The sequence below is a fragment of the Lutjanus erythropterus genome, chromosome 9 (genome assembly GCF_056507025.1).
Source record: "Lutjanus erythropterus isolate fLutEry1 chromosome 9, fLutEry1.hap2, whole genome shotgun sequence".
Lineage (NCBI taxonomy): Eukaryota > Metazoa > Chordata > Actinopteri > Lutjaniformes > Lutjanidae > Lutjanus > Lutjanus erythropterus.
The window spans coordinates 36150797-36163569 of record NC_139325.1 but is presented as its reverse complement, the minus strand read 5'-3'; the positions used below and the strand labels follow the sequence as shown (position 1 = coordinate 36163569).

Below are 12773 nucleotides of genomic sequence, written 5' to 3'. Positions count from 1 at the left end.
AATTTTTTATCATTTACACTAAATTTATGGACGGAGGACGCGATCAAAACTTCTCATGTTTGCAGCGGTCCACTGACCAGTTGTTTGCAAACTGTTAAAGGGTCTATTTGCTTCAGCATTGTTCTGTGTTCCCTCTAAAAACAGGTAGTTAGGGAGGGACTTGTCGCAGTAACCAATAACGCCAAACACTCCCAACCATACAGCTGCAGCACAGCGGTCCACTAACCAGCTGATTGTTTCCAGAGCGAACAGCCTCCGAGGCCGACAGAGGTTTGATGACAGGGAATTAAGGACAATGGTGGTTGGTGGAGTCAGCTAACTTAGCCAACCACAGTTAGCAGCTAGTAAAGCTATCAGAATACTCAGGAAAGCAACAGGAAACTCAGTAAATGACCTCGGTTCTGTATTCAGTCTCGGAGACTGCGTTCACCGAGACAGGCTCTGTTGCTCGCTAACTGCAGCTACGTTAGCAGAAACTCTGAGCGAGAGTTGAAGCTGAGGAGCTGAAGGACATCAGAGGGAAAACCAGGAAGTATTTTCTCTATAAAATATGAGCCAGTTTCACCCAAATCAGTGGACAGAGTCACTAAAGTCACGCCCAGATCCCAGCCCATCATATGATCCATGCACTGTAGCTAACAATAGCTACCTATGCTAACTGCTGCAGCACTTTGAAATGCATCTCACACAATCTGCTGTCACAGAAACCATTTTCCTCAAAGTGAATAAATTGTAGCCAGTGAGCCGTAACCACGGTGTTTTGGTGAAGCAGAATAAAGTTTGAGGCCGTGGAGACACGGCGACATGCTATTTTGTTGCTAACAGGCTAACTACAACCTCAGCCTTAGCTCTGTACCGCTAAGTACTGATGATTGATTGACAGGTGAATGCCATTATATGATTGGTTGAAATTGGTTAGTTCTTGCTCACATAAGCACCTGTCATATTTTGTTTTACAAGAAGAAAAAAATGACCGGATTTTGGCAGAAACAGTTAAATATGTGCATAATATGACAGGAGATGTGATCTAAAAGGACTTTTTATTCATTTCATCAACATTAAAAGCTCTGACACTTTGAAAGTGTTTCCTTCCAGCTGTGAAACTGTTGAAAATGGCAAACAGATACGTGACTGCAGACAGCTGCTGGAATCATCAGGCCGCCAACAGAAACACGTCTCTGATCACCAGCAGCTTTAATGCAGAGTTTACATGAATAAGAACATTTGGATAATCCAGAAACTGTTCTCCGTCTTTCAACATAATATAATCAGTACACAGTCTGTGAGTGACTGATCCGTTACTCATTAAATATCTCAATATTGTTTTTTCTGGTGTTCAGGGTCCAGATGGAAGACGAGGGTCACTCGGTCAGAAGGTAGGAGAGGAACTCAAACAACACTTAGCGCTGTTAGTACTGCTGTACACACCAGTAAACACTCTGTGTGTGTGTGTGTGTGTGTGTGTGTGTGTGTGTGTGTGTGTGTGTGTGTGTGTGTGTGTGTGTGTGTGTGTGTCTTCCTGCAGGGTGCACCTGGACAGCCAGGAGAACCAGGACTCCCAGGCAGCCCAGGTGCTTCAGGTCCACAGGTGAGCGATCAGAGCAGGACAACAAACATTTTCCTCCTGTTCGTTCAGTTCAGGGTCTGCAACCTGTTAGCTGCTCTGCACTGGATCCCCTGAAGCTTTGGCAAAGAATTATGTGGAAAATAATTTCATTTATCATTTTTGTAGATCTAAGTTTTTTTTTAAAAAAAAAACTTTTAACCAACTACAGATCTTCTGTTGATCTTTTCTTCTTTAAAAAACTTAAATCTTTGAGTTTTAGAAACCCCTAAAAACTTGTATGTAAAAGAATCACTGAGTAAATTCATTGAACTGAAAGTGAATGATGGTTAGAATTTTAATAATTTCATTTACTTTTCAAACACCAAAATGATGACAAATCGTGGCTGATCAATTTTTGAAATACATTTTCAAAAGTTTAAGTTGGGCTCAAAACTCAAAAATATATTGTAGTACCTTGGCTTGCTATTTTTTACATTGTAAGTTGATTCTTACAGTCTTTAACTGTATAAATATATAGTTTGTACACAAAAATATGTTCATCATAGCCTAAATCTATGGCTCGGTGCCTTTTCCTCTAATTTGTGGAGGTGAAAATTTTGTCTTGTTATTGTCTTTGTTCTTCTTGCGCATCCATCTTTTCTCATTTTTGGCCTAAAACGTCTTTTTTGATCATAAAGGCTGCAGACTCTTCGTTTAGTTTACCTCTGACACTGGACACAGGAGGACAAGAGAGAGACAACTTCAACAGTCACAAGTTCTGTCCCCGTCCTGGTGTTAATAGAGACACACTGTATATGAATCCATGTTGTCTCTGCAGGGTACCAGAGGGGTCAGAGGTCAGCCGGGACCAAGGGGAATCCCTGGCCTTCCTGGACCTCAGGTCAGTACACAGGACTGGGAGGGTTACTTTAAAAATGTGGTGCAACTTCTTTTTTATTTCTGTTTTCTTTTTTAAAGTATAACCCAGCACCAGTATGTAATCATACAATCTTAACAAAGTACACAGAGTTTCAGCAAGTGCCTCGTCCCCTCGTCATCCTGATAAACCCCGAGAAACGAGAAAGAGAGTGAACCGTGTATCTAATGTTAGCGGTTGCTCTGTGTGGCTACTGTTGGCGGTTAATTTGTGTAGCTAATGTTTTGTGTTGTGTAGTTCTTTACAGGAAATTAGCAGAATAAGTCAGTAAAATGAAGCGGTGGTCCAGATTCTCCACGTTCTACAGATATTGAATTAATTTATCTGTTTGTCTCCATAAATGAAAAAGCAGCCAACAAGTTCTGCCTTTCGTAAACTTCAAAAATCTACATATTTGTGAAGTTTTGCTGATATTTCGTGTTTATCCAGCTTCATTTGAAAGTGGAGCATACAGTTAAATATTTACAAAGACAGACAGAAAGTGTCAAACTGATCTCAGAACTGTATTAACCCTCGGAGATAAAAACGTACAGAAGCAGAGCCAAGCGCCTCCATCTGAAGACTTTTAGTAAATATTGATGCATAGTTCTCATTTCTGCCCTCCTGAGATCCTGCAGGTCCTCCTCTGTTCTGGTCTGCAGGATGCATCCGATCTCGCCTCATCGTACGCGTCACTTCTCTCAGGAGACTTTCAGTGGTCGTAAAGGCTCGTAACATTCATTATTATCATGATGAGTGCGGGAAGTGTCAGTTAAGTTTGCGGTTGTCATATTTGACGGCTTAATCGCTGCATGTCACAAATCCCGAAGAGTCTGACAGATGATGTCACCGCCGCCGCCGCCCGACATCTGGAACTCATCTGGATTCTGGTTCCAGTTCACTCTCAGTTATTGTTATTTACCTCACTTATTGTTGTATTTAAAGAAAAAAAAACTTTATTCAGCTATTTGCTTTGCTATATTCTGCATATTGTTTCATCATATTATTTTTTTTATATTTATTTAGATTTATTAAGAGTTTATTTAGATTTATCAAAGATAAAAGTTAAAGGGACAGAAATTGAAACTATATATTTTCCTCTGGCTCGTAGTGCTGTTTATCCATTGAGATTTTTTTTTGTGTAAGCTGCAGAGTTTTGGAGATATCAGCCGTAGAGAAGTCTGACTTCTCTCCAAAATAATGGCACTAAATGGCACTCGGCTCTCAGTGTCTCTTTTTAAAAATCATGACCTGGTAACTCAAGATAATTCACCACAAGCTGAGTGCCATTTAGTCTCATTATACTGGAGAGAAGGCACGGTTCAGTTATTTTGTTTCCCCTTCAAAATAAGAGTTCCCTGCTTCCCTCTTGGGCAGCAGGTTGACAGTTTCATCTTAAGATGACAAAGATATCAGTGTTCACAGACTGTAAGACGACTGAGAGTAAATTCATCAGGCTTAATGGTTTTTAGATATATAAAATTACTCACCAGAAGAAAATACATGAATAATATCAAACCAAACATTAAACATAATGAAACCAGTCATTATTATTATTAAACTCTGTCATTATGCAGTCTGCGTCACCTTTGAAGATTGATCCATTTTCTGTAGAGGATGAGACTGTCAACCTGCTGGTGAAGAAGGAAACTCTTATTTTGAAAAATAATTGACAGAGCGCAACCAATCAGGTGTAAGCCCACCCACATGTAGAAAAGAACAATATTAAGTTGTGTATTTGTTTTGCAGCCAGAGTGAAAAAAAAAATCAATTCAAGAAACTGAACTGAATTCTTGTTTTCGTTTGCGTCCAAAAGATCAGATGTGTGTAACAGACGGCAGATGGGATCAAAACTGAAGCCATGTTGTTAGATGTTATTGAGGATATTTGTCTTATTGTAGTGACCTGTGGGTCACGACCCAGTGTTTGGCTGCTGTAGACAGTGATCATGTTGTTTGGCTCCTGAACAGAAACAGCAGCTCTCGTGTAAATCTAATCAGTGTTTGAAGTGTTGGACTGACTGAACAGAACAAACATCTTCTGGCTCTTCAAGTGAAAAAATGCTCCATTTACAGTCACTGAATGCTACAAGTATTTTCACTGATCATCCAGTGGGCTGATGGGAAGGAAACAACACATATGTCCGTGAATAAACACGTCGTGATCATAACAAATCAGAGTAAAGTTTAGTCTGAAGCCAACAGTCAGCTTTTTATTTCTCCTTTACATTTCTATTGTTCTGTTTATGTTTCACTGATTGAAAATCAGAACCAGACTCGATGTTTTTCACGTTGTGGCTGTGGACTCATGTTTGAAGATCTAATCGAGTCGTTCTGGAGGTTCACTGTGAAAAATAAAATAATCACTCAGATGTCGTGTTTTCATCAATCAAAGCAACAGATCCAACATAAGATTTACAGTCAGACATTAAACAGAATGATTTCTCTTTCTAAAAAAGTATGGAGGCTCATTTTCACCATTGTGATGAAAAAAAAACCTCCTGTAAGTCATTATAATGAGAAATTTCTAAATAAGAACATATTATGTTGAAATAATGACTTAATATCTGTCTATTTTGAGAAGGTTTCTCATTATACTGACTTTTGTTTCATCACACGGGCAGAAATGGTTCTTCCATAAAAAACAAAACTTCCAACTCATTTGATATATTTTATCCATCACAGTTAATATTTAGTCACCTTTTTAATTCGTTAAAGCTGCTTCTTTATAAACAGTCACATATTTGCTGCTCATAAACTGCCACTGAGAGGCTGTTCCTGTGGGATTTAGGAATATTTGCCCCCAATAAATGTCCAGTTTATAGATCAACAAACGGTTCGGTTATTTACAGCTCGGTGTGGCTGCTGCTGCACAGCTGTGGCTGCTGTTTCACTGGTGTCCGTGAAATGAAGCAGAAATGTTCCAGGAATAGTACCAAAAAAATATTAAAAACTGCAGAAACATTCAGACTTTCCAGTAGCAACAAGTATCTCAAAGATTTAAACTTATTAAATAAGGTCAAAGGGGTACAAACACATACAGAGGTGGGCAGCTGTGGCTCATCCAACACACTGGAACATCAGTGGTTTGATCCTTAAAGTCTGCATGTCACAGTATCTTTAGACAAGATACTGAAGCCCAGACTGTTCCCTCAGTGTGTGTGGATGCCTGAGGATTTAGTTTCCCAGGAGCAGAGGCTCCTTGCATGGCTGCCATTAGTCTATGAATATGTGTGTGTGAACGGGTCACTGTGACATGAAGCAGTTCCAGTGGTCCGATGACTAGAAAAGTGCTTTATAAATGTAAGTCTGGTGTCCAGGAGCTCAGCTGGTGGAGCGTTCGCCCCATGTGTTGAGTCCTCTGCAGCGGCCGTGGGTTCGATTCTACCTGTGACTGACAACTGTCAGATCAACTTACGGTGGAGGACTCTTGTCCTGCAGCGTTCCTGCAGCGTTCCTGCAGCGTTCCTGCAGTGTTCCTGCAGCCTGCCCGAGCTTCCCTGACTTTGGGAAGGAGGGACTGGGGGGAATCCAAAACTCTAATCAACCATTTAAAAGGATTTCAACTCATTTAAAATACAGTTTATGGCTCCAACTCATTATTTGGACCACTGCACTCATTTTTGGATACATACACAAACACTTCCATTCTTATTTGTTTGACAAAGACAAATAAATAATCACTAATTTAAATAACTCTGCACCAGTACAGCATTCATCTTCCCTCACCCTATAAATGTATGTATTAGCCTAAAAGTAAAGATAATACCTCCCTCCAACATACGACTCCAACAAGAACAGGGATAAAACCAGTGGGAGCTTTGGTGTTTGTTTATCCAGTGAGACAGATCTTTCATAATAATTGTAGACAGCATGTTCCATATTTTATTTTAAATCATAGAAAACTGGACGCACCGCCAACACAGCTGTGGACTACCATGTAATTATGGTCTGTATTTAATGTCACTTTATGTTTGCTGTGTCTTTAAAAGGTCGTTGTGACTGAAACGTCTGCACAACTCAAATGACTGAAACAAAACAGTTTAACCGAGCAGCAAATACAGGTCGGTTTAACAATTTTATGAAACGGTCAAACAAGGTCTTATAAATTATCGCCAAATAATCTGATTCTGGTGGTTCGAGGTCACAAATAAACACCTAAACGCAAACACACAAAAAACAGAAAACGGCTTCTGTGTGGTGATGCATTCAAGGACGTTCGGACGATAGAGAACAGTCAGCTGGTTTCAAGTCTGCTCCTCCTGATCTGATTCTGTTGGTTGGTTTTTCCTGCAGGGAGGACCTGGACCGGTTGGAAACCCCGGATTAGCAGGACGCCGCGGAGGGAACGGACAGAAGGTGTGTGACATCATTTCATCTCATCGCCATTTGTATGATCCAACAAAAAATGGAAATAAATTCGGATGATTAACAAAGACAAGTTGAAACACTGGAACACTGTGAGTCTGGTAGATGAGATAAATGAGAAACTATCAGCTGCTAACAGTTGGTTTCTTTCTTCTGCTGTTCAGAGTACAATTTATTTTGAAAGTTGCACATAAATATGTTATTTTGGATTAAATAGAAGTACAAACAAAGTTATAACTGATGTTTTTCATCCTTGGAAGTACTGCTGCAACAGTTGATAAGTGGACCATCCAAACATCAACCGCAATAACTTTTAACTTTTTTCAAGCAAAACTTTTCTTGTTAGCACTTGTCTTTTTTTTTTTTGACTGCTTTATATCTTTGCACTGACGACTGTTTGAAACTTGACTTGTGTTGACTTGGACTTGAACACCAAGTACTCTAAGGGTGTTTTCACATCTACCTCATTTGATCCAGTTTTTCCGACTTCGGTCAGTCAAAATGAGCTGGTCTGTCTCTTTTTTGGATGTTTTGGACTTTCAGACCATTTACAGGAAATTAGGACAGGATATCATGAGAACCAGAAGACAGAAAAACAACACACCAAAATAAAAAGATGGGGACAGGAGGAGGCCAGCTGGTGCAACACTTTTAAGTTGGTGTTGTACTTTGGTACTGCCGGTAGAAGTACCATAATAATATTGAAGTGACAATGATGTGGATCATCTCCCCATAAATGGCGACTGAAGTCGTCGACATCAGACACACAACTGTCTACAAACCAGTCAATATCAATCAATATCAATATCAATATCTATCGGACGATACCTTCCCCCATCCCAAAGAATAAAAAGTTTGTATTTTAAAAGTGTGAATCCACAAAGCAGTTTATTTTCCTTCATTCCTTGAAAAACTGTAACACTATTCATTCTTGTTACGTTACTGAGCTCCAGCTGGAAAAACATGATCCCAAAGATTATTTTTCTTCATGTACTAAAACTTTGAAGTGGTCAACAAAATTGAATCACAGTATGAAAAACGTGTGGGTTGAAAAATTACAGATGGAGACGCAGCGATTTCCAACTTTGTTCAGCGTTTGAAGTTGCACACAGAAGAGTGAGCCGAGGTTCTGTAGTTAAAAAATGACATTACATTTGGTAAAGAGCGTATTAGGACTTGTTTCAGACTCAAAACTCAAAGTTTGCGTGCAAAGACTTGAGACTTACTTGTGACTTGCAGAAGAATGACTTGGTCCCACCTCTGTGACGAAGAAGGAAAATAAAAACCAACTGTTGTTGTTGTTGTTGAAGGGCCAACCAGGAGATCCAGGTGATAAAGGTGTTCCAGGACCACGGGGACCCAGAGGAATGCCGGCAAGTAGCTGAAATGTCTGCTGTGTTTGTATATACTGTATAATAGAACCTGTATCTGATGTAAATCCCTGACTGTGTTCTGTTCCAGGGTCAGGATGGCAGAGACGGTTATGGACCTGCAGGACCTAAAGGTGTCAAGGTAAAGTAGAGGAGACCTCAATGATTTAAATCAACAGTCTTACAGTTTTAGGAAACTTTTGTTCATCTGCTCATCTGATTCTGACGGTTTAATCACTTAAAGGGACAGTTTGGATTATTTGTGGTTTATGAGGTTCTTATCCATAGTCAGTGTGTTCTTCTCCAGGTTGGAGAAGCAGCAGGAGAACCGGTGTAGGAAGGTAAGTAATGTACTGCTGTGGACAGGGTATTTTAGCCACTTACATAAGGTGCACCTAAAAAAAATATCAATATCATTTTAAGTGAATGCTTTATTTAGAAGATTTTCACTGCTTTACTTTGTCATCAGACAGACTTTCCAGACGGGAAATGGTTGTTAAAGAAGGTAAAATATCTCTCTCCCCAAATGAACCAAACTCCATAGGTGAAACCAGTAATTTTACCTCACAGAACATTTTAGTTACTGGTCTACCGTTGCCTTGATCTGTTTGTTTGTTTGTATTGTTGTGTAACTTTGGTGATTCTGAACTAACCTTTTAAAACACCAAAGTCACACAAACAAACTGACCAAATGAGGCAGCAGACCAGAAACTCCAGTCTTCTGTGAGGTAAAATTAGTGTTTTTTCCTATGGAGTTTGGTTGGTTTGCAGAGAGTGACATCTGGCTTATGTAACAATGATTTTACATTAGAAAAGGCTGTCTGATCGCAAAGTAAAGTGATGAAAATGCTGTACATATAGCGCACGCTTAAACTGATATAAATTTATTTATGTGGCTAAAATTGCTGCCCCCTGTGGACAGCAGGACATTTCTTAGCTGGTGCTCCTCTCTGCTTCTCCAAACTGGCACCTCCTGTAGGTAATACACACAGTATGGACCTCATGCAACCCCATTATTAAATACTCTGAACTATCCCTTTAAATAAATGCAGCTCATTTTTTATATTAAAAGAAATACAACATTTAATAATTATTTCTTTCTCGTTTCAGGGAGATCCTGGTTTCCCTGGTTACCCCGGTCTACTGGTGAGTCTGTCCAAGTTCACTGACAGCAGCTCAGATAAAATCCAGCGTCTCTTACACATTAAACATCATCAGGGGCCAAATAAATCTGGACGGTGGTCCAGCTGGGGTCAGTTGCAGTTTAAGGCTCTGATGAGCTGCTGGAAAGTTGGAGGTCAGTCATCATCAATTTATCACTCAGTTCAAAGACACCAGACTCCATTTACAGAAACACTTCATTTTACAGAATTTTACAGAAACAAAATAAAAACTCAACAAAATCATCTTGTTTCATCATGCACTGAAATCAGACAAGACGATTTCTGAGAGTTTTTATTTTGTTTCTGTCCAGTTAGAATGAAGTGTGTTTTATGATGATGAAATGTTTCTGTAAATGGAGGCTGGTGGCTTTGAACAGGGCGATAAATCATCTGTTTATGGTTAAACAAAAAGGATCTTACTCTTTTGGGATCCTTTCCTTAAATCAAACACTTTTAGTGGACGCACTTTGACATAAGGATTCCATTACAGCCTGTTTCACAGCTACAGCTGCAGCCGTTTCACTTAATACTGGACCAATTTCTGTTTTCCTCATTAATCACTGAGACACACAAACATGAGAAAATTAGGTCCAGGTTGAAAAATACCAAAGTTATCGCTTGACATTTCCTGAACTTTGACATGGGGTTTAAAAAGTGTGTGTGTGTGTGTGTGTGTGTGTGTGTGTGTTGGGGAGTAATACAGCATATGAGAGAAAAGTTGTAGCTCCTGAGGGAGCTGTGTGACGGTCAGTGTGGTCAGGACAGCCGCTGCTCTCGGCTCTTTCTTTGCGTCTCTATTCAGCTTGTTGCCGTGGCTCACTGTGTAACCACGGCAACCACAGAAAATAAAGGAAATGACAGACGCTTGATTTTACTGATGCCTGAATGATTCACGTGTTCACCAGCAGAAAAACAACAGATTAACAAAGATAAACTTCAGTTTCAGCCTGATAAACTGCTCTGAGACAAAAAAAACCCAACTCTTTTTATTTAGACACCTATTAGAGAGTATATTTAGAATATTATCACAGCTTTACTTCGCTGTCAGACTTTTCTAATGGAAAACTGCTGTTATATCAACCAAATATCACTCTTTTCAAACCAACCAAACTCCGTAGGGGAAATCAGTCATTTTACATCGTGGAAGACAGGAGCTGCTGGTCTACAGCTGCCCTGATCTGCTGGTTTCTTTGTGTTATTGTGTGACTTCGGTGTTTTAAAAGGTTATTTCAGATTCACCAAAGTCACATAATGGCACAAACTAGTTAACAGATTGAGTCAGCGGTAGAACGGCAACTTGTGTCCTGCAAAAAAAAAAAAAAAATTAAAAAGACTGCTGCTTCTCCAAACTGGGGGCGTCGACCTCCATCTACTGTAGGTGATACACTGACTGAGGCTACAGCTACAACATGTTTAGGTATTAGATGAGATTAAACTGGGTGGGTAGCAGCAGCAGCCTGAGGTGTTCAGGCAGCACGATCTGATTCCAAACACTGAGCAGCAGCCATAACAGCAACCGCTCGCTCTCAGAAAGCACGTTCACTGCTGCACAGGATTTTTCTTGTGGTTAATTTCACAGCTTCACTCAGATAGCTGATATCTTGTGGATGGAGACAATGATTTAGGTCCTGTAGGTCATGTTTAGGTCAAGGAACTGCATTACGAGGGATGATTAATGACTGAATTTGTGTTGCACACTGGCATTTGTCCAAGAGCTTTAGGGCCCCCTGACCAAAAGACTGTACTGACATAACACATGTTTTTATTTATTATTTTGATCCTTCGTCTGGTGGTAAAATACTCAGAGCTTACAGTGAAAGTTGGCTGTTCATCATCAGTGAAAGTTTGGATGTTTAGAGATTTAAAGAGCCAGAATATGAGAAACAGGAAACGCGTTGGGAGTCAAGTGTTTGATTGTTGAGTTTCCTGTGTGATGAAGATGTTTGTTGTTGTTGTTCAGGGTGAGGACGGCCTGCAGGGACCTAAAGGACAGCTAGGACGTAAAGGGAACCAAGGTCGAGGCGTAAGTGTTAACTTAACTTTAAGTTTTAGATTTTTCTTTAACTGTGTTTTTGCTTCATCACTGACTTTTGTTTTCTGGTCTGACTGATCCAGGGAGTCTCAGGCAGGCCGGGAGAATCAGGCGTGTCTGGAGAACCAGGATACCCAGGACACAGGGTGAGGGTCATCGTCATTATCATCATCATCATCGTGCTCAAAAACCCTCCATAGTTAATATGAGTTAATATGAACAGTGTTTAAAAACACCATCAGCTGTTCAAAGAGTCGTGGACGTCAGGCGGAGAATCACACTACTGACTGATGAGAAAGGGTTAATATTGCTTCTTCTTCTACTCTTCACAGGGTTCCAGAGGTCCTCCTGGAGGCAAAGGCATGACTGTAAGTCCACCTTAAAATTCACTTCACCTGCAGACATGAAGGGAAACATAAGATCTTGTTCTCCGTGTTTATATACGTGATGTGTTCTGTGTTTGTCAGGACTGTCAGCTGATCACCTACATCAGAGACAACTGTGGTGAGTGTCAGAGAAACTTTACAGGCTGCTGGTATCTCTGGAAAATATACTGATCTTATTCACTGTTTCCATGATTGCAGTTCTGCTCTAAATTATATTTTCTTTCGTCCACGCAGCTGGTTGCACCGGTACGTATCTTCATTCTAACAATCAGAGCAGCGTGGTGAGTACAGCACAGCACTGTGGAGTGAGATCATCACCAAGCAACAGACCTCATTACAACTCTTCGGTTTCTTTGGCATCGACGTTTGTTAATGTTGGACGAAGGTCACATGTTACATAATGCTCTCACATAGCTTATACACAGAGGTAAATACCAGGGGTAATTTATTGATTTAAAGCCAAAAACAGGGTGAAATTTTCAGATTACTCCCCCAAGTCTGGGAGTAAGTCACACATGTGGAAGTCTCAGGTCTTAACCATCGAGTCTCAAGCAAGTCCCAAGTCACCCTGTTGAAACTCAAGCGAGTCGAGTCATTGCTCAGGTCAAGTCATCATATGAAATTCTGATGATCTACCTCAGTTTCCACATTTTAATCAGTTAAAGAACAGTAGAGTTGCAACGATTAATCCATGAAGCAATTATTAATCGATTATTAAATTAATCACCAACTATTTGGCCAATTGATTAATTGGTTTCACGAGGAAAAAAGTCCCGATCCTCTGGATATCTTTGGGTTGTGGGTAAAACAAGACGTTTGAGGACATCATCTTGGGCTTTGGGAAAAACATTTCTCAACATTTTTGAGACACTCTGACTTCTCCTGTACTTCTCTGCACGGTACAGTAATACGGGTACACAGTGGGGTAGGTAGTACCACAATGCAAGAACATTTACAGAAGACAGACACAAGCTCAATGCCTTCAGTTTACAA

The 12773-nt window shown here is 40.1% G+C and overlaps 1 protein-coding gene across 1 annotated transcript in view; it reads left to right on the top strand.

Annotated features, from left to right (window-relative positions):
• col6a4a (collagen, type VI, alpha 4a) overlaps positions 1–12773 on the top strand; it is a 79714-nt gene that overhangs the window by 55525 nt on the left and 11416 nt on the right. Inside the window, exons 24-34 of the mRNA XM_084727473.1 lie at positions 1341–1376; positions 1526–1588; positions 2385–2447; positions 6758–6820; positions 8140–8202; positions 8291–8341; positions 9310–9345; positions 11323–11385; positions 11478–11540; positions 11727–11762; positions 11862–11898. Coding sequence (XP_084583599.1) covers positions 1341–1376; positions 1526–1588; positions 2385–2447; positions 6758–6820; positions 8140–8202; positions 8291–8341; positions 9310–9345; positions 11323–11385; positions 11478–11540; positions 11727–11762; positions 11862–11898 — 574 coding nt within the window. The remainder of the gene's footprint in view (positions 1–1340; positions 1377–1525; positions 1589–2384; positions 2448–6757; positions 6821–8139; positions 8203–8290; positions 8342–9309; positions 9346–11322; positions 11386–11477; positions 11541–11726; positions 11763–11861; positions 11899–12773) is intronic.